At 40.4% G+C, this 21,168-nt stretch overlaps 1 protein-coding gene across 1 annotated transcript in view; it reads left to right on the top strand.

The window, feature by feature from the left end:
• The first annotated feature begins 9,770 nt into the window (after window positions 1–9,770).
• Window positions 9,771–21,168, top strand: part of NETO1 (neuropilin and tolloid like 1) — a 62,606-nt gene continuing 51,208 nt past the window's right edge. The window contains exons 1-3 of the mRNA XM_059815491.1: window positions 9,771–9,798; window positions 13,389–13,442; window positions 15,061–15,198. Coding sequence (XP_059671474.1) covers window positions 9,771–9,798; window positions 13,389–13,442; window positions 15,061–15,198 — 220 coding nt within the window. The remainder of the gene's footprint in view (window positions 9,799–13,388; window positions 13,443–15,060; window positions 15,199–21,168) is intronic.

Here is a 21,168-nt window from a genome sequence, read left to right as displayed (position 1 = left end):
ATTGATGGTCGCTGTGTTTAAAACTCAAACACCTCCTGGAGGCTGTAAGCTGGGTGGTATGATCCTGAATGAATCCTACCCTGGTGGAGGTTGTCTCCGAGTACCTCTGTCACGTGAATTCCGGTGCTTGGAAGTATTTAGATTTCTACTGCGAGATGTTGATCTGATATTTAATAGTGGAGCTTCCTGGATTTTTAAATCTTTGTAATGAACCAGTTTTACTCGAGAAGAGTTAAGTCTGCAATGTTACCCATTAATATCCAAATATCTCCATTAGGAGTATGTCACACTTGCCTTCATATATGTACTCTTTCCATCCCCTGCCAACCTTTTCTCCCCACTGCAAGATTAAGAACAGAACAATACAATGAAAGTCTAAACTATGTGTTAATCTAGAAGCTAGTAATTAAAATAGGACTTCATTTGGACTGTGAAATACGTAACCAACATCTTCAGTGAAATTTTCTTGATTTACATCTGCTGACCAAACTAGGCTTCTGCTTCTAACTCAGTGTTCCAGTATAACTCTTCCTCATTTTCTGTCATCTCAACCTAGTTTTCAGTACATCATTTACTTACTTGTAGCTTTGCTGTATATGCTACATATATAACTCTTCTGCTAGATATAACAAAGATGCTGACTTGGCAGTTAGCAAATTGCATGCAGCATTCAAATTCCTTTTCTCTAAGAGATTATAAATAAGTGCCCTTTTTGAACCAGGTCTACAATAATGAATATTTTCATGGTATCTAACAGTAATTAATTTGAGTCCAAAATATGTGACCTGCTACTGCTTCTCTTACTCTCTCACAAGGATGAAAAGTTTGGTAAGACAGCATGATTCATGCTCTTCTTTCCACAGCATGATATTACAAACATTCCATTTAAATAATAAAGGCTACCTACCCTGCCTCCCTAGTGTAAAAAAGAGTATTTTTCTTAAAATGTAAATTGAGTCCTATTAACAATCCCCTGGAAAAATGCATTTAATCACAATGTTCGCTGAAACATTAATGAAATAAAAATTAGTTGAACTTTCCAATTAATCCTTTTAAGATTCCATACTATTAGGCAGGAGAAATGGTGCTGTTTTGTCTTAATAAGGAGGTAATTTCTTTTGTCAATGCCGAAGAGAATATTTAGTGAGCTTCAGGAAAACATGCAAGTATCTTTATAACTAAATTAAACTTTGCCTTAAGATGCAATGAACAAGTACATACAGTCCCCACATATGTCACATTATTTTTAAATACAATTTTCAAGTGGGACCCACATTTGGTATTTGGATATATTTACTCTAAATACAGTTAAGGGAAAACAGGGCAGGGAGAGCTGCAATGGGGTGGCTCAGAGGTAAGTGCAGATGAATCAGCTAATAGTTAATGTCACCAGAACATGGCTACACAGTCTATTTTATCTGCATTTTGTGCTGAGGTCCCAATGGCATCAATCATTAGACTGTAATTTATTACCACAATAGTTATATGCCTTATTTCCAAACATTTTCTATTCACACATGGCAGACCAAAGGCAAATTAATGCTCTTTTATCGTATTTGCATGTAACTAGTTAAAGATGTATCAGGAGGAATTTTCTATTCCCCCGTAACTCAAAAGGGAAAGTTCTCCTTCAGAAGGGCAACAGGAGCGAGGCCCAGAACTGTCTTACTTGCAAGAGCAGAAGGTTCCTGCAGTTCATCAGCAGCTTCTGCTTGCTATCTACAGGCACTGAAGTCCTCCTATGGAGTATGCAGTCACTTGATTTTATTGAGAAATCCATCCTACAATTTATATTTCATTCCTCCACTTTGGAGCCTTACAGTTTTATCAGATGCTTTCATTTTTGGATTAACATTTTCTACAGCTGGCATCATATGGGGAAGATTCTTTTTCCACCCTTGTTTTAGGATTGAGCAAAATCACTGCAAGGACTCCTTTTAATTTCAGTAAATATGGAAATGAATGCTCTGACTTGTATGAGTGTTCATACTTGAATTGGCATAGTTGAAAAAAGATGAAGTTAGAAACCTCAAAGTTGGCTGATTTCTAGTCTTCATTACACAAGACAAAGCAGTGTGCTGTTATGAATACCTAATTACAAAATTCTGCATATGTATGTTTATGTATATATGTAGCATTTGATTTTAGGAAGATTTAAAAATGTGAAATATAGTTTAGGATATAAAAGTGAAAGATAGCCTAGATATTTTACACCTTTGAAAAATTCACAAACTTTTTTTTTGTGTAAATATGAATGACAGAGAGGCATATTTTCCCATCCAAGGGATTACTCTGAGGATTTAAAAATAGGTAGGTATATCAGCATTTTGAACCTTTCTTAATAATTCTGTGAATCCTTTAATATCATATTGTTCTTGAATCTAACATATTCTTTCTTAGTATTAAACAGCAGATTTAATAATAAAGTAATTACAGAAAGACTGTTAAAATATTTACCATTAATATATAATTATATTTTTATAATTTATTATTTGATAATAAATATATCAGATAGTTTTAATTCTTTAATGCATTTGCCCAACAAAACATTCTGCTGAAAACAGTGTTGCATTTGATTTTGCAATAGATCTTAATTCATTATACCAATTATTGATTATATGGTGGTTATCGGGTTTAAAGGGTCACCTTAACTGTGATATAAAGATCTGAGTCTTCCATCTCAAACATGGGCCAGTCAATATTATATATATTTTCAAATATTCCTGTTTAACAACTTTTTTCCAGATCTTGCCAATAAGAAGCATGGAATTTCTTGAGCTCTTTCAGAGAGCAATATGTCTATGTTTAATTCATAAACCAACACACCATGTGAATTACAAAAAAAATCCCGTATTCTGTACTAAGAAATTCCATTAGGAACAACCCTTATTCTTGAAATGGTAAAATCAAGGGTTCTTGAAACCCTTAATTTAAATGCCAAACATATCTCAGCCTAAAAATGTGAATCCTGGCTAGCGCTTTTGCAAGTATCATTTGCTCCAGAAAGGACAGTTAGCAGTGGTTTTCTAGGTCAGTAATCTACAAACTTTTTTGATCGTGAACCCCTGTCAGTAAAAGATTCTTGAGCATGCACCCCCAATATTTGTATATTTATTTATTTATAAAGTATATATACACACTACTGTACTAATGTATTTTGTACATTATAAAACATATACAAAAATAGAAATTAAAAAGGATGATATAAAGATTAAATAAACACTATTTTAAAAGATATGTTTATTTTGTTTATTAATAGTGAAAACAATATTTTCTTCCCGCACCCCAATAGGTTTTATTGTGCACCCCGCGAGTGCACATTCTCCCCTCATTTTGGAGACCACTGTTCTAGATAAAGCAAAAAGACCTGAGTACAGTAGGCAACCTTGCCAATTCCTGTATTGTGCAACAAACACTTTTTAATTAATTTCATTTCAGAGTGAGACTAATCAAACAGGAAGGAAAAAAAGAAAAGAAAAAAAAAGTAAGCATCCTGTAGAAGAGCAGTCTATTATCTCATTGAAATTGTGGGGTATCATGTAAACCCAAATTGCACTTAGTAAATCCTAGGCTAATTATGAGTAACTCTGCAGATAAAAAGTATCAGATTGTTCCTGTTTCCTTGTTTAAAGTGCTTTCTTCTCATATTTAAGTATTATCACCCAGACTGGTTTGTAGAAGGGAAACACACTTCAATTTCCAAGAAAAAATTGTGAGAAGAGGTGTTCTAACACTGTTGTGTTCAGGAAAGCCTTTCTTGGAAGGGTGCAGACCCAGAGTCCTCCTGCACTTAGAGGAGAGAGGTCTGTGAATGACCAGAAAATGGATAATGAGAGAACAGATTTTATTTTAGGGGACCAAAAGATGCCATTATGCTGATATCAAACAGGAATATATATATTATCGCTCTCGGTAGGTGTTTCATCACAAAAAGAATGGAATATATTTCAGTTTTTCTTGTGTCGGCTTCTATCCCAGTTGAAAGAAATATTAGGTAAGTCCATATTAATAAGTAACTTAGTGCAAAAGGAGCTTATCTGAAAGGTGAAATGGTTGGTACCGAGATCTCCACGCCTTCTCTGTATCTGTTTTAAAGGGTATTTATTTAGCATCAGTTTTACTCTGTTCCTGTGGACTGCATGCCCTTTAGAAGTTGGAAAACAGTCTCTGCTCCTGGAACACATCTCTCAGCTTAGTTTCATCCATAAGTAAAACAGTTCACACACTCCAAGACTGCTCCAATTTGCAATCCAAAATGCAGTAAGTGGGGGCAATTGGAAGATTCACTTCAAAACCACACTCCTAATCTGAACTAAAACATGAACGTAGATGTGCTGATTGGCTTAGTGATTCATTTCAGCATTTCCAAATGTCACACTGTGTATAGCTGTATTATTCTGAGCCTGTAGTTTGGATTTGCTACATTCTAGCAACAAAAACCATTCACAAAGAGATCGTGACAAAAAGTGCAGCTGTGATTACATACGTCAACACAGAATCCACACTGTTTTTAAAGAAAGCGTAGGGAAGTGAAATATCACTCTTATTTCTTCTTTCCCATCCTCACTTGGGTAGATTGCTCTCCATAAATGAGGAAGAAAATGTCTCCTCCATTTCATAACTTCGCTGTTTCTTGCAGTTCAAGGAGTCTTTCGGTAGGAATGTGAGAGTAACGCATGGCTACTTTGAACCCTTTGAGTCTTTTATCTACACAAAGAGGAAATAATTCACTTAGTTTTTAAGGGGTGTAGTTAGAACGGTAGTCAATGACAGAGCAGGGATAGAACAAGACTATCCGAAATGGCCAACAAAAGGTATAAACGCTGGACAGATTCTGTTTTCACAAGAAAGATTTTAATGGAGAAATGTACAGGGGCAATTTACCTAGGATGCCTCCATGCTGGGGAATTTTTAACTAAGACTGAATAATTTTTCATTTTAACTGAGACTGAATAATCTCTGGTTCAAGGAGAAAATAATCCAGATATATTGTCTAATTCTACTGTATGTTACAAATGAAAGCAAGCTAATTCAATCCTGTATATTAAGGAGTTTCTTTTTCTCGCTAACCGTAAAAATGAAACTGTTCCCCTCTATGCTCCATTGTCCCCCATTGCTTACTGAATCACAGAATCACGGAATGGTTGAGGTGGGAAAGGACCTCTGGAGGTCGTCTGGTCCAACACCCTGCTCAAGCAGGGCCACCTACAGCCTGTTGCCCAGGACTTACTTCTACTATTTGTCATATAAACACATAGATTAACCACAGAAGGGGGGGAAAGGCAGAATTATTTTTTCTTTTCTTGTCATTGAAACACCAGCATAACACGGTTCAGAGGCAAAAGCTTTTCTTCTGTCCATTAAAGAAAGTGTCCCGTCCTACACTTAGCTCTTGAGACTGAACACTACTGTTTCTGACAAAACTGTTAGAAATATTTTCGTACTTGTTTGGTCTTTTTCATTTTGTGATCTCAATTTGAAAATGTTCCATAGTGCTTGAATTGGTCTCCAAATGGTTGATCTCCTTTCTGCCATGCTAACCATCCTCAGGCTGATCAGTGTCTTAGGTTAGCCTAAAGATGTTAGACCATAGGGAGGAAGTGCTGCATATCTTGATGAATAAAATATTCTGGGTTCAGACAAACTCCCATAAAAATCAATAGAAAAACTCAGCCATGAAAGTGAAAGAGAGAGGCTGACAGAATGCGCTATATGAAGAGATTACCATGTAATGGATGGTTTAAAACTACAAAGAATAACATTGTATGTACTGAATCAAGGAACATAATTGTGTTTGGTTGTCTTCCTTATTTTTAAAAATAAGATTTCAGCTGACATCCAATAAAGAACTAATAAAAGTACATTTCTAATCTAAAAGTGTAGCTGTCATTCCATGTGATAGAACAAGGCATTGTTCTTACCCTAAGGAAAATGCAAAACTTAAAACTTCAAAAAAACTTAAACCCATTTAAAAATCAATAGGACTCTTACCAAGTAAAATCCCAAGGATTACAAACAGTACTAAGATGTCATTTGAGACAATTTTTTATGGTCACTATTATTTTCCATTAATTTTTTTTTAACATTTCATATTTTATTAAATGTGAATCCCTTTCTGCCTTTTTTAGTTTACTGCTGAGTAGAAATGTAAGGGTGTGGTTATTGGCTAGTTAAGGGTGTAAAAAATGCACACTAAGTATACAAATATTTACCCATACAAAACTGGGGTAGTGAAAGGTGCATGCTGGCTGGTGAGCTACTACCTTTTTAGAAAGAGTATTTACCAAAACTCACGTAAACAGATTTTGCAACAAAATGAGACATAAAGAAAAAAAAGGTGGTGGTGAAGACTTTCACAGTTGTATGAAGTTCAAAATTTCAAACTCTCTACAGGAGGGAGATCTATTGAGGTAGAAAGTGATTTTGACCAGTCTCTAATGTACAAACCCTGTATGCTTGCTTATAAACACATTTGAACAAGCTTTTAGCATCCAGCTACGTAGATCCTGAGATATCCCCTTAAGGTCTCATTAGCAGAACATGCAATGGCCACTGTGGGCTTTCGTCAGCTATTTTGTGGATGTCCCACTCCATAATGATGGTGACTGATTACATTTTGTCATGTTTTAAACATACCTGCTATGTACCACATGCTATTTGTCAATACTATTGCAATGGTGTCCTTAAAATTAAGAGTGCCAACCAAAAGAGATCTAAGATCTTTAAAGATGAAAACACCCTGTTTCAGAAAAGGAAAAATGTTGAAGCTCACTGTTATATGATGTGACACAGCACATTTTCCCAGAACAGCAAAATCAGCTGGTTTGTGCCTACTTTTTCTATAACCTTTTTTTTTTTTTAAGTAACTATAACTTGAAACTTAGCCATATGGATGTCTGCATCATCCTGCAGAAGAAACATCTGACTGTCTATAAACACTCCTATGACTGTCTTCAACATTATCCTTTTTCGGTTACTCTACTGTTGCTTCACTAAGGCAGACTGCACATCTGTGTTATAGAAGTTTACCCTATAGATAAATCAGGTGACTTTCAACTACTGCAGGAATGAAGTTCTTTAACTTGAGGTGGGAGAGAATAGGGAAGGTCAGAGAAAGTGCTGAGAGGGTTAGAAAGCAGAGTAGGACAGTTTATTAAGATTAACAGCTGCAGACTTGATGTTGCTAATGGCAAGACAGATTACACAAAACATAGGCGAATCCTTTCATGAAGTCTTATATCTTCTATATTACTTATTATAACGAGCTTACTGCAGAGCCCTGTAGATGAATCCTGTGCCCTTCTCACCCAGCAGGATTTTTAGCTGCTCAAAGTCAGGCTGGCTGGGGTGACGGCTGGCTGGCTGGTTGAATGGATGAATTCTGCTAGCCGAGATCACCTCAGACTTACCCTGGCGTGCATGCCGCTATTGCTGACTGCATTCGTAACCACCGATGGCAGATACATTCTTGATTTCAGAGTACAGAGCAGACAATCCATAGGCTGAAAAAAGCCCTGAGGTTCTTTTTTAAAACACGTCGACTTACTGAAAAAAAATCGAGGCTTCCTCACCATTCGCCTTCTGGAATAGCGGTTGTGCTGACCAGTGCTGTCCCAAAGGGAGTAAAGGTGCCCGCCTCCTTAAAAAGCTGCCGTAAAGACAACAGGTCGCCCGACTGCGTTATTACTGCCCACCAGGTAGCCGGCGGACCCCGGGCTGGGCGACCGGATCCCGGCGGGCAGCCCGGCTCCGCGGGTGCGCACCGCCCCTCCGCGCCCGGCCGCGGGGACCGCCTGCAAAGAGCGGTCGGCGCCGTCCGACCTGCGCTCGCCTCCCCTTTGCCCTTCCTCATCCGCGCAAAGGTGGATCCCGGACTGTATTTCATTTTTAATTGATTTACAGCTCCCTCCCCAACACCCTCCCGACCCCGCCCCGCCCCGGCTGCGCGCTTCCAGACACACTTTTCTCGTCGCAAACGGGGTGCGCATCAGGTGCGGGCAAGGAGGAGCGGGGCGCCCCTGCCTCCGAGGTGCTGGCTGCGGCCTGGGGCGGGGTTCGCCCGGGGCCCGGGGCCCCCGGCTCTGCCCCCCGTCCCCGCGGGAGGCGGCGGCGGCTCTCCCGCGCCGGCTCTTCCCCGGCCTCGCCGCCGCAGCATCGGTGCAGAGGGGCCGGGGGATCCCATTCTGCTCCCCTCGCACTTCTGTGGCACAAATGTTCCCCTCTCCCCGGCCCTTCCCGCCGCCCCGGCGGTGCGCTTCGCCCCCTGTCTATCCGCGCCGCCCTCCCCATGCCCGAGCGGGGGGTGCCGGGGCGGCGGCGCTGCGGGAGGCAGCTGCCGGCTGCCGCGACCCTGCAGGGCCGGCTCCCCGGGCCAAGAGGGGACGCTGCCCTTTCTGGCCATCCAGTCCTTCTCCTCGCTTGTTCTTTCGCTGAGATCACTTCAGCTTCTCTCAGGACTCTTATTATTAATATGTTTTCCCTACTCCACTCTCCCCCCTCCCTCCCCGCCCCGGCCACTAGCCCTCCGCAACCTCGCCAAAGGGATGGGTGTTTAGGGTGGGATCTAGCTGGGGAGAAAGGGAGAGGGGAGCGAAAGGGAGAGATTTTGCTGTCGTCTCTGGGCTGACGGGAAGAGGCAATCATTGCATCTGCGGCCGGAGGATTAGCAGCTAAACTTTTATTGCTCCCTTTTGCGCGTGTGTGTGCTGGTGCGTGCGTGTGTGGGGGTGTGTAAATGGAGAAGTCGCCTCTCCAGAGGGAAAATCTTTTCAATTTCCCTTTGGCAGGTGCAGTTCAAGGAGGAACTCATGATCGTTTTGTCTAATCCATGAACTGATTAGGGGAGGGGAAACGATCCCTCTCTTACTCTTCCTTTCCCAGTTTTGAAATCATTCTTTCCCCACCGCCGCCACCCTCCCGCCCTTTCCCTCCCCTTCCCCTTCCCCCGCACTGAATGAACGGAAGAGTCTCCAGGGTTTTCTTCTGCTTCTCGCCCTGGACTGGAGAAGTGAAGGGACATCACTCTATCCTCATCCATCTCGATCTCGCTCCATCCATTCCCGAGAGGATTTCAGACGGTGCAACGTGTGTTCTGCCTCTTGCCGCTGCTACCACTTGATACTATGCTACGCGCAGGGAGAGGGTTTTGCAAAAATGGATTTGTTCGATTTTAAAGGATTTCTTCTCTAATAAGGATCGCATTGCACACAAATATGGCTAAATCCCGTATTTGGTAAATCTTTCTTCCCCCCACCCCTCCTCTTTGGGTTCCCTCCCGCCCGCCCCCACCCCTTCGGAGGAGCAAGCAGAGGGAGCTGATGACGGACCCATTAATCCCTTCTTCAATGCATCAAAAGAAGCCGAAGGGCTGGAAGTCGCTGGGCTCGGAGTCCTGCAGGAAATGCTTCGATCTGCTTTTGGTTTTGTATGAAACTGGTGACTAGGGGCTCGGCTCGCCCCGCCGCCGCCGCCCGCCGGCACCTGGATGCGCGGGCCGCCGCCGCCGCCGCCGCCTTGCCCGCCGCCGCGATGCAACGCTTATGGTGGTGCTGCTGGTAGCTCGGGTGTGATGGGATTGAGCCGGCGGTGATTATTTGAAGGCGGTGAGGGAGAGCGAGCGAGAGGAAGGGCTGCTCCGCTCTGCTGTGTGTGGGCTTCGGGATTTTTTTTTCTTCTTCTTTTCCTACTTCCATCCTCTCCCCGCCACTGGAAGTCCTCCCGTATCTAAATGGAATTAGTGGAGACCGAAGCCCCTTGTGTAAGGAACAGACATGACCCATGGGCGCAGCTTCTTTCACAGTGAGTATCTCCCCACCCCGGCTGAGCTCCGCCGCCGCGCACGGGCTTCTGCCCTCCGCTGCCTCCACAACTAGCGTAACGGGACGCCCAGACCTCCGCGGCGGGGGGTAAACTCCCCCCACGCACACACAACACCCCCTTCCCCACCACCCTGCGGTGCCGCGGAGGGGGCCGGTGTCTGTCAGCGCTGTGGGGCGGGGGGCCACGCTCCTGCGGGCCGGCGGTTTCCACCTGGGCGCGACGCGTCTGATGGCTTTCGGCGTGACGGCGGAGAGAGGGGGCAACGGCCCCGCCGGCCGCGGCGGTGCGGTGCAGCCCCAGCCGGGGCTCGAGCCGGCGGCCGAGGGGCGGGGGGGGGGCGCGGGGCAGCGCCCAGCGCCGCGGCCGGGGTGGCCACGGCGGACGCGGATCCCGGAGGGCTGGGGGGCGGGGGCGGCCCCCTCGGGCGAAATCCTCCAGGAGCAGCAGGGAGGCACCGAAACGTAACAATTATTTGTCAAAGACCCCCAGGGGCCTCAGGCTGCGTGGACGGGACCCCCTCTCCCGCCTCAGTTTTGCAGAGGGTCCACTCTACTGAAGGGGCCTGACTGGCCACAGTTCCTTCCGGCACCTCTCTCTATGCCCACACCTGTAAAATAGCAGCGCTATGGCCAGGTATTGCTTGCCCAACAACTCTTCGCTAGGCTAAGCCATGTCTATGCTAAATCACAGCCTCCAAAAAGCTGCCTGGCCAAGAGATAAATCTCGTAATATACAGCTTGTAATGGAAAAATGCATAGATCCAGAAAGATGCAAAGATGCGTAATCAGAGTGGCACTAGAAAGCATGATAATAATTACACTCGTGATTAGGAGGGAAAGGGGGAGGAGGGAGACAGAGGGATGCAATAAGAAATTTGGTGGAAACTTCCTGAAAATAATTCCCAAACCCAAATAATCACAGTATTGTTGCCTTACTATCAAAGCTTCCCAAGTGACAGTTTTCAATGAGTGAAGATTGCATGATTGGTCTCTGGGTGGTCTTTTTTTTTTTTTTCCCCCTCTGTGAGAAGCCTTGTTCTTTCCCTGTGGCTTGAGAAAGAAAAATGCAAGAGGTCATAGAATAAAATGGACTGCCTTGACTGCTTAAGTGAAAAATGCTGTTATCTTTTCCCATAAAGCCCATAATTTTAATTACTTTCTGGTAATATACAGATTTTGGTGATGGTGGTGTTAATGCCACTAAACCAAGAGGCTTTCTCTTTTTTTGAAATACGGGAGAAGTATTTCACGTCATCTATCCAAATGTTAGATATGATATGCCCAGAAAAAAACTTAGTCTCTTCTTGTCTATTGCATTTTATTATCAAGATTATTTTGATTCCTTATTCATAATCAATACTGACATGATGATATGTAAGTATAACTCCCTGTTTTGAAATAACATAGGTCTGCAACTTGGAAGCACCCTTTCTAGTGGTTACAGCTGGAATTGAAAAGATCTGTGTTTTTTCTGTCAGCGTGGTAATAATACCTCTGTGACTTGGATCAACTCTCTTTACTTCTCTGAACTTCAATTTCTTCCATATAGAAAAAAATAGGGAGCGCTAATAGATGAAGGTGCTTGAAACAAACCTGTAAGAATCAGATATGAATTGTTGTTAATTGCCTAAGAAGAAACATTTCTCACATGGGGTTTGTTTGGCTGTTGTGCATCCTATTCTAGCTTCCATAAATTTGTGGGCAGAAAGAACACCGGCAGCTGGTTCCATATTCTAATACCAATCCACCTTACACTATTGAGAAATTAGGTTTTGACTGGTGAGGATTACAGGCATACATGCAGTAAGTTCACTGCATGAAACACAGCTAAAGTAAATGAGCAACTTGGTAAATGGGCAAACCCTGCATTGCCTTCAGACTCTGACACAGCCAGCAGGCAGAGTCCCAGCTAGCACGAATTTCCAGAATCCATCCCTGAGGAGAGTAAGGACATGAATGGTTGGGTAGCATTCAGATCTGAGCAGAAAATGTAATGTTCTCACTGAATGCCCATGACACAGAAGAGTTTTTAACTACCAGATCTGCCAACATCCGTCTCTGTTAGCTGAGGGATTCAAAAAGACACAGGGGCTGTGAGCCTGACCAAGAAATAGTGAATATGCTGCCAAGCCTTCATTTTCCCAGAACCTCAGCCTTTCCCTGCTTAATAAGGTACCAATCATCTACGCCTCAAACCCTCTGTCACACGGGAAGGGTCAAAGGCATAAAAATAGAGATCTCAATGCCTTCAGAATACTAGAAATATGGAGACTGGCTTCCTTCGGGGTAAAAACTGCACACAATTTGCAGTATGAAAGCTGAAAATGATGAAAGCACAATCTTTGAAAGGATCATTTAGGTAGCTAGTTACTAGCCCATGATGACTTTTGTTGTCTCTTGGGGATAAGAAGAGGAAAGTATGACATTCAACTACATTTGTTAAAGACCACAGGTCCATCAATTCCTCATCATAGTCAACAATACAAATGGCAGCTGATAGATCCAAAATACTGAGAATAAACACACAACTTCATCTCCACTTTAACTTCAGTGCAGTTTGGGCACTATGTCTGGGCTTAATGCCAAACTAGCTAGGGTCAAAACCCCGAGCACTCCAAGAACTGATGGATTTGTTCTCTTATGCTCTTGCTATCCAACTTTTTCCGATAGCCAAAGAAGATATGGGTGATGACAAGAAAATGCTATCATCAGTGCCTGATTTCTTCATCAGGTAGCTAGCTAGTCACTTTGATCTTCCAAAGCAGTCTCATTATGACCGGCCTAAGTGTTTGCCTCTTAGCCTTTTCTAGTTAAAATGTTATATTCGGAAACTCCCAGAAACTCAGGAATTATCTCCAGGTTGAAGTGCATCTCCGAAAGGTCACATTTGTTCCCAAGAGGCATAGCCGTCCTATCATGGTTGGAGATAAGAGATTTCTATTTGTAAAATGGGCTGCAGATTCACTGCAACACAAAGCAACACCCTCTCGACAAGTCAAAAAAACTAGATTAATGAGACTGTTAAGCACACACAATAATTTACTTCACTGGGGATTTGCAAATGCTTTGATGGATGTGAAGAACCCAACCCCTTACTTCTTTCATACTCCCAGCACTCATTTTCAAATTTTATTGTGCCATGGAGACAGACATTAGTGAGTCTGGTGGCACTGAAACTTAGCAGGCCTTTGTCTTCTTCTGTTAAAATCAGCCACTTTTCTATTACTGGCCCAAGCTATAATTATATAAATAATATTGGTAAAATGTTTTTCTCTAATATTAAAAAAAAGAAAAAAAAATAGGAGGGAAACATCAGTGCCTGGGGATTTTGTTTTAAACCCAAAAGATCTCCTCTTTATTTGGATACATTTACAAAGAGAAATACTTACAAGGACAGATCACAAAAGAAACTTGTTTATACAGAATGTGCAATTTAAAGATGCAAGTAAACATGAAACATTTTTTTACAGTAATTCTATTTAATTTGTATTCTTCTAAGATAGATGTTTACAATTGATTTGATTGCAGGCGCTATCACACTGTGATATCTGACACATATTTCTCTTTCAGTTGTAGCAAGTCTAATCATCCTACATTTGTCTGGGGCAACCAAAAAAGGAACAGGTATGTAAACTTCAGACATTCTTTTCAGACATTATCTTAGAGTCCAAAGCATGAATTTGAGTTATTAGTTTAGTTCTTTAAATTTTTAGTAGTTCACCTACTTCCAGTGCCTGTCCTTTGTTCATTCGTTTTGAGTATTAGTATGCCTGTACACACACAAAAATCCAGTGGTACTTTTTTTAACAAGGTAGTGACCTGATCCACTGGTAGATCTAACTAAAAACTCAGCCTGACTCTAACTAAAGACTGTAAAGTGCCCCCACTTTCAAATTGGGAGGTCCAGTTTGGGCACTGAACTATCTACACTTAAGATCTTTTTGCTTGTTGAAGTAGAATTCAAAATCTGAAACTGGGTATCATGGGTGCATTTGTGCAGGGTGGGGATAGAAGGAGGATCTTAAAAGCTCTGGATGATAAATGTGATGAAAGCCAAGCAGGGAGAATTGCTAAGCACAGTGTGTGTCTGAACTTGTGTCTGAACGCTCGGTCCCCACAGGCCTGAATGCGTTTCAGGAAATTAGGAACCGTGTTGTACTCAGCTTGGATGCAGCCCACGAAGAAAAAGAAACGCTTGTAGACCGTAAGGCAGATCTCAGGTGGTTAAAGTCATCCTTGGAAGGTGCCTGTCTCCCCTCATTGACCATAAGAAGGACCCTCAAACAGCTCGACTCCACACATCAGAGGCTTAAGTTAGATGGGACACTCCTTGGATATAAATACCTCATTTGGAGCAAAACACAGGAGTCCTCTTCGGACACCTGTGTGAGGTCTAGAACCTACTATCCTGCCTTTTAATACCAGCCTAGGCATTTTTCCCTCTGAAGAATCCACCTTATTTTAGCCTACTTATTAAAGCATGATACCCAGGAAGTGTTCCTTCATCTTCTTCAGCCTGAACAGACTCAAACCTTTGTCTCCAGGCTCTCTGCCAATGTGCAGAGAGGAGTGCAAGAGTTTCAGGGCTAGGAAGAAAGCAAACAAGAAGGTCTAACTCTGCTCTCTGACGATTCACCTAGGAGGCAGACAGTTCTGGGCTGAGATTCCTGGCCTCAGAGCTATTTATTAATTTTACAGCGAACAGCAAGATAAAAATAATCTATGAACCAGAATCCAGGAATTCCCCCGTCTATCTCTGTCCAGTGAATATAGAGTCAAACTGCTGTGAATTTAAAACAATTTGTATATTCTGTCATAATTCTGTGGGGTTTTTCTTGATTTTGCGACTCTGTTGTATTCCTGTATTATGGCACCTATCTTGCCGATACAGCACATGCTTGAGCCTTTTGAGATATGTGAGTGGGACACTCATGTCTCCCATTTCTTGAGCAAGTGCTTTTCCTACAATGTTATTGTTTAAAAAGCAACGTAAATATGTGTTCCTCTAGACATCCAAACCTCTCCTCCGCTTTGAAAAAATGTTTTAAGAATTATATGTTTGTACCCCTAAAGAACAGCCTCGTTTTCCTCCAGGGCAATGATCATACTCTTAGTCTCAACAGAAAAAAGCTGAAGCCACTGACAGAAGGGACTGTTTTATTCTGTAAGAGAGTTCTAAGTGTCATAGGGACATCATAATTTGTGAGCTAATTATATAATGTTTAATGTGATCGTTTCACAGAAAAGCAAACTACATCCGAAGGACAGAAACCAGTGCAGTGTGGAACTTGGACAAAATATGCAGAAGGAGGCATCTTCACTTCTCCCAATTACCCCAACAAGTATCCTCCTGACAGAGAGTGCGTCTACATCATAGAAGGTGACCAGCCAACGAGTCTTTATATTCTATCATCAGCTGTATATATAAAAAAAAGTGTTTTATTTTATTATATGTGAAGAGTAGCTAAAGCCTATATGGTCATGATAAATCTTTTCAAGAGACAAGATTTAGAGAAGCTCTATGTCTGCAATTTTTCTTTTTTTTTTTTTTTGTAAAAAATTTAAAAATTTTGTAGAGCATACCAAGAAATACTGGGAAATGCTTGATTTATTTCCTGACATCACCCATCAATTAGTTCAGGTGGCACGTATGCATGGGTCACTTAGTAATAAACACAGTATAATTTATTTCAGGATATTCAGAGAATGAATAGAAGCTAAAATGCTGTAATATGACAGAAGAAAAAATATTTTAAAATTAATAAAAATGTGAACACAGGAAATGAAAATGTTTTTGACTTTCATACAGATATTTTAAACTTATCATAACTGAATCAGGAATGACAAACATAGCTAGGCAAAGTACAGTAAAGAAAGTAATATAGAAAATATCCATATAGTGAGTGTAAAACTTATTTTCCATTAAATTGTTTATGAGAAATGAAAATAAATGAAAAAAACCTAAAACCAAAACAAGATGAGAAAAGAATAAACATTAACACCAAACAGTAAGACACAGTTTTTAAAGAGTAGACAGTTGCATGTGTGGAGGCGATGTAAGAAAGGCTAGAGGTATATTACAAGCAAGTTACACTGCTTCTTTTCATCAGTCTTAGCTCAACGGATGTTGAAGGGATTGTTGTAAAAATGATTCTGTGGAAAGTAATAGAGATTAGATACTGTCAGAGCTTAGTAGCAGAAAAGATGAATCAGGTACAGAATGGTAAGTCATTGGAACCAAGAATATTCATTCACAAGTTGTGAATACATGCAGAAAACAACACTGATGCTTGTTCTATCCATGCTTGGTTGGACAGAATTATTAACTACAAATGATGGAGCCAGGAATTACAGAAATATTTATTTTACTAAAGATGCAGGTTTTACCAAGAGAGATTCCCAAAGGTGTATAGCTGATTCAAATTGAATTAGCTGCTTTAGAACCCCCCACTAGGCCCTTTCAGAAACCAGTCTGTCTTTCCAAATCTAGTGCTGAGTTACTAAAAGAAATATATTTCATAAAAACCTTCCAGGGAAATGATGGATGGTAAATGTTGTATGTATTGTTTAGGAAAAAAAAATCACAGCAAAAATCACAGACTGAGATCTCTGAATTCCACTTTAGTGCTAGGTGACCTGACTGAAGTCAGAAGTAAACAGGTGATTATAAATCATGGAGTCAAACAAGCCTTTTAAAGAAAATTTATGCTTGTCCAGTCTTCCCACTTGAGTCCAAAATTTAAGCAGATGTATAGTAAACATTTAACCTCTTTCATAGTTTAGTAATTGATTTTAAATACAAATAAAATTTTAAAAAGACATAAATGTATAGGTTCAATATGTACTACTTAGCGTTATATTTTTTGTTATACTTATGTTGCTAGATCCAGGTATTTTTGCATATATTGATCAAATTATCTTTCTAACATTACTGTGAGTCTGGGAAGAAGTAACCCTAGTTTATCTTCAAGGATCTGAAACACAGAGATGTGTTTTGTCACTAAAGAGAAAGGGCGTGGTAAAAAAAAAAAGTATGACTGTTTTTGTAAACCCTAGCCCAGTATCTCAGGCCATAAGGTGTTTCCCATCTTAGTAAGAAGGTGCCTGAAAGCCCTTTATTATACAGATCTTTGTCTTTATTATGGTAATTAAGTAGTTAAGTAAAAACGTAGTTAATAAGCCGAAAGGTGGCAAAATATGGTGTTGAAATAACCTGATTTACAATAGCTCGAACTGGAAATGCCTAAGAACAATTTAGGAAGGAAAGATTTAATCAACCAAATTCTATGATGAAGATGAAATTCCACGTTGACAAGTTTGGAGCAATGTATAGTAAAAAGAATAATCTAAACTCAACAGACATCTTGTTATATTTTATGGAAAAAATCAATCTGGCAAAAAACAGTTGCACATGATTTCTTACAACACTGATATTCTCTGCTTCCTGTCCAGCCATAATCAACAGTTTGGACTGCAACTGGGTATTTAAAAACCCATGATGATAGCAGCTCTATCAATATATAATTTGATGAGTACCATACGTATTGCACGACATTCTCAGCTCTAATTTCCCCATGTCTATTTCTATCTTCCAAAAAGATCAGGAATAGTCGTTTCTGAAAAATGTCACAAAAATAAAGAGAGATGTAGTAAGATGTCTGAGTAATGTTATTTTAAAAAGTGGCAGTTTTCAAAAAAGGCTATAGGAGAAACACCGAAGGATGACAAAAATTATTTTGCAATTACAGTCAATTATTTGTCCATATTTATTCTTTTTGCAACATATAAAAGTGGCAGAAAATTATAAAGTAGGCTAGCAAGTGAAAACTTTTCCCCATATCTTTTCCATTCTGTGGAACTCATTGGCATAAAACATTGAAGTTAAAGGACTGCAAAAAAAAGGATTATATTATTTCACTAATAGCAGTATCTTCGAGGTCAGATAACAATCTATGGAGTGGATAATCCTTGCTAATCCAGGACATAAACATTCATTCAATTTTAGAGTAAAACAGGAACATCTCCATATGCATCTTATATTTATTATTGAGATTCCAAGACACTTCAAATAGCTTCTGGCTGCTGTTGAATACCAAGTACCAAACCAGGGGGACTGTAGATAGGATCCGTATTAGCATTCCCACATTGCTATTTCCCCTTTACATGTTTTAGAGAGTTCAGCACACCAGGACTGTATATACCATACTGACAGCTGTGTGATGTGAATTTAAATACATATGTGAATCATCAGGTTCCTTCCTGCCTGCTTGCTTTCGTTCCTTCATTTTTTGCTATCAGACACAATCTAGGGCAAATTCTGATGGCTTCCCTCAAACACAATTCCTACTGACTCTAGTAGACTTGAGTGAGGACTCCAGCATGTATTGTGTTTTAATAAAATTGAATTTCATCTCATGTTACAATTTTTTCCCCCACATTGTAACTCATCTTAAACGTATGCAAGCCTTTTATCATTTCAAATTACTTCGGTGAAGTAAAGGAGCTCGCAAAAATTGCCGTGATCATAGACTGAGTTTCTAAAAGGGAAGAGGATTTCTGACTGCAGAGGCTTCTATCCTAGCAGTCAAAGGCGTAAGCAGATCAAACAGCTAGAATTTTCTTTTCCTCTTCCTTTTTTTTCCTCTTTTCTTCTATTTTAGTAGTAATGATGATTAACTATTGGAACAACTAAGAATTTTAAAGTCCAGATTGGATGTCTTTCTAAAAGAAATCCTTTAGGTCATCCAGAAGTCATGGACTCAGTACAAAAATTATTATGCTATAGAGGAGCTTCTGGTGAATCCCATCTGCCTTTCAAAATGCATTGAGAATTTGCTCTTTTTTTTTCTTTCAGTCTTATTGGCCATATAGAAAATGTAGGAAGTAGCTGAGTGTACACATTATATTCCCTGTTGGGCCCAATTTCACCCTTGTTTTGCATATTCATGACTCTAACCTGGCAAAATTCACAGCTGCCCAGAACAACCGCAGCAGTGGCAGCGTTAGCCTTTGCCAGACTGCAGATAATTTGGCATGTGTGCTCCAAAGGGAAATTTGCACAGGAGATTTTGTAGGAGCAAAGGCTTTTGTTTGTGTTAAAAATATTTGTGGCAGTCATACTTTACACAATACCTCTTAAGAATTGGTTTGGAAATCCTGTAAGTGAAATACTTGCAAGATTTTATCCATTCTTCAGTTTTTAATTATTAAATGCTTATTTATAAATATAGGTATGGACTAGAATTCCTTATGGAGATATTAAATAAATCTTCCACTTCATATATTTGTGGACATTTAGAGTTAGCTCTCTTGAAGGTCTTCCATGTTTTCAGTAAAGACCATTAAAATCTTTAATCCTAGGTATTTCACAGGTGTTAGAAAATGGTCACGTATCACTGTATGAAAAATCTCTGCTCAAAGTCCTTTTGTATTTCACAGTGATTTTTGTGTTCAAAAAGTTTTCATGAAAACAAGGGAAGAATCCTCTTTTAAAATGAGGATATAAGTGGCTTTCTTATCAATAATAGCTGGACAACCAGAAAGACCAAGGATTATTGAAAACTACTAGTACTGTACTAGCTCAGATAGATGGGGCTAGGTGTTGAGTTCAATTTCTCATTTCCGTGCAGACTGGTAAATTGAAACAGATTTTTCACTTAACTTCAGCTGTAAGTTACACAGATTTAGAGGCTGATCAGAATTAAAACCTTAATTGTGTGGTTTTGCTGCAACTGTTCTTCTACTGCAAGTTGGAACCCAATGCCTTTTTTTTCACTGAATGTAAAATCTCGAGACAGCACTTGTGTGAGCTAATTAGATGAAAAATGTGATAAGACGTGCAAGCATTAAGTAGTCTTTCTATGATATCAAACATTTTTGAAGAAACATAATTGGAAGCTAAATGTGGAAGATTTTTAAGATGTGAAGTAAAATCATTTTATGAGACTGCTTCAATATATTTAATCTGGACTTGACAATGACTTTTCCTGACACTGTAGCCACAGAAGAGGTTCTGAACATGTGAATGGGCTTTACCTATGAATAAGGATACCAGAAATGACCACTCCATTTCTCCTTTTCTGATTAGATGGCCAGATTCCAATCCAGTCTGAAGAACTGCGTATTCTGGGCTTTTTGTTTTGTTTGTTTTGTTCTGTTTTTCTGTATACAGACATTGTTATTAGTCATTGTTCTGGACTTGTTCTCGCTGTATTTCTGTAAGTTTTACTGTGACTACATTTGCATGCACTTTGTTGCAAAAGTTGTGGCACAAGATGTGTATTTATACAATACTTGCTTGGTTTAGTTTGTGTTTGGCAAAGAACCCTTTGCTAAAGCCAGAGTATAAGTCCAAAACAATACCTTTTTCGCTAAAAGGAAGTTAAAGTTGGGAGCTTGAATTGTGTGTTTTCATCCCTGATGGTCAACATTTAACTTTTAACTCTAAACATCGTACAAGATGAAGCACAGAGGTGCATTTAAAAGCACATGATGAAAAGGTGCATGGATGTGTGTATAGCACCCCTTCCTCCCTTTGCCCCATCTTTTGTGATCACCACAGTCCTCACAGTTGCAGAAACACAAAGTGTTGCATTCCACAGGAGAGTTAGGAGAAAGGACCTCGTCCTATTTGGACTAGCTTGCCGAACAGGCTGGGACACAGGCAGTACCTATACTAATACCTAAAACAGGTCAGGAAATGTTCACTGGCCTTAAGGCTGATAGGCACAATCACACCTGTACAGATTATCTCCTTTCACCTTCCCAGTCAAGAGTACAGGTACAAACTGCTTGCTGTGAATGGTCCTTGACTGATGCGAACCACGACATCATGCCTAAGAACAAGTTTTGGCAGTTCTGACCAGCATGGCCAAAATGATGCCAGGAGGTGATTTTAACATTTAAGGAGTGTGAACGGTCAGCGGCCCAGGCCCCAAACTCATCCCCCAGCCCTGTTTTATTTAGCAGTGGAGAAACAGTGCTAATGAATAGTCAATGCTCCATTCATAAAGTGGAGCAGCCTCTACACATGGGAGATGTGAGGGAAAGTAGAAACTCTTTCTTGAGTACTCCATGAGATGATGTGATTCTCTCTGATCCTCTAGCAAGAACTGAGCTTCACTAGGAAAAGCCTCATACTGACTTTGTTGAAAAATAAATAAAAGCAAAGAAGAGTAAACTATAGCAATATTCTGATCGTAAAACTAGTTTGCAATGTGAGATTCAGAGACCTGCATGGAGGTTGTGGAAATTGTGCAGTTTTTTCTCAGGCCGGGCTTTTACCGAATCAATTGATCTCATGCGTATCTCTGTAGGCCTGATTCTCTTTTACCCACAAAGACTCCTTTTA

Source organism: Gavia stellata, chromosome 3 (assembly GCF_030936135.1).
Source record: "Gavia stellata isolate bGavSte3 chromosome 3, bGavSte3.hap2, whole genome shotgun sequence".
Lineage (NCBI taxonomy): Eukaryota > Metazoa > Chordata > Aves > Gaviiformes > Gaviidae > Gavia > Gavia stellata.
This window is presented reverse-complemented; position numbering and strand designations above follow the sequence as displayed.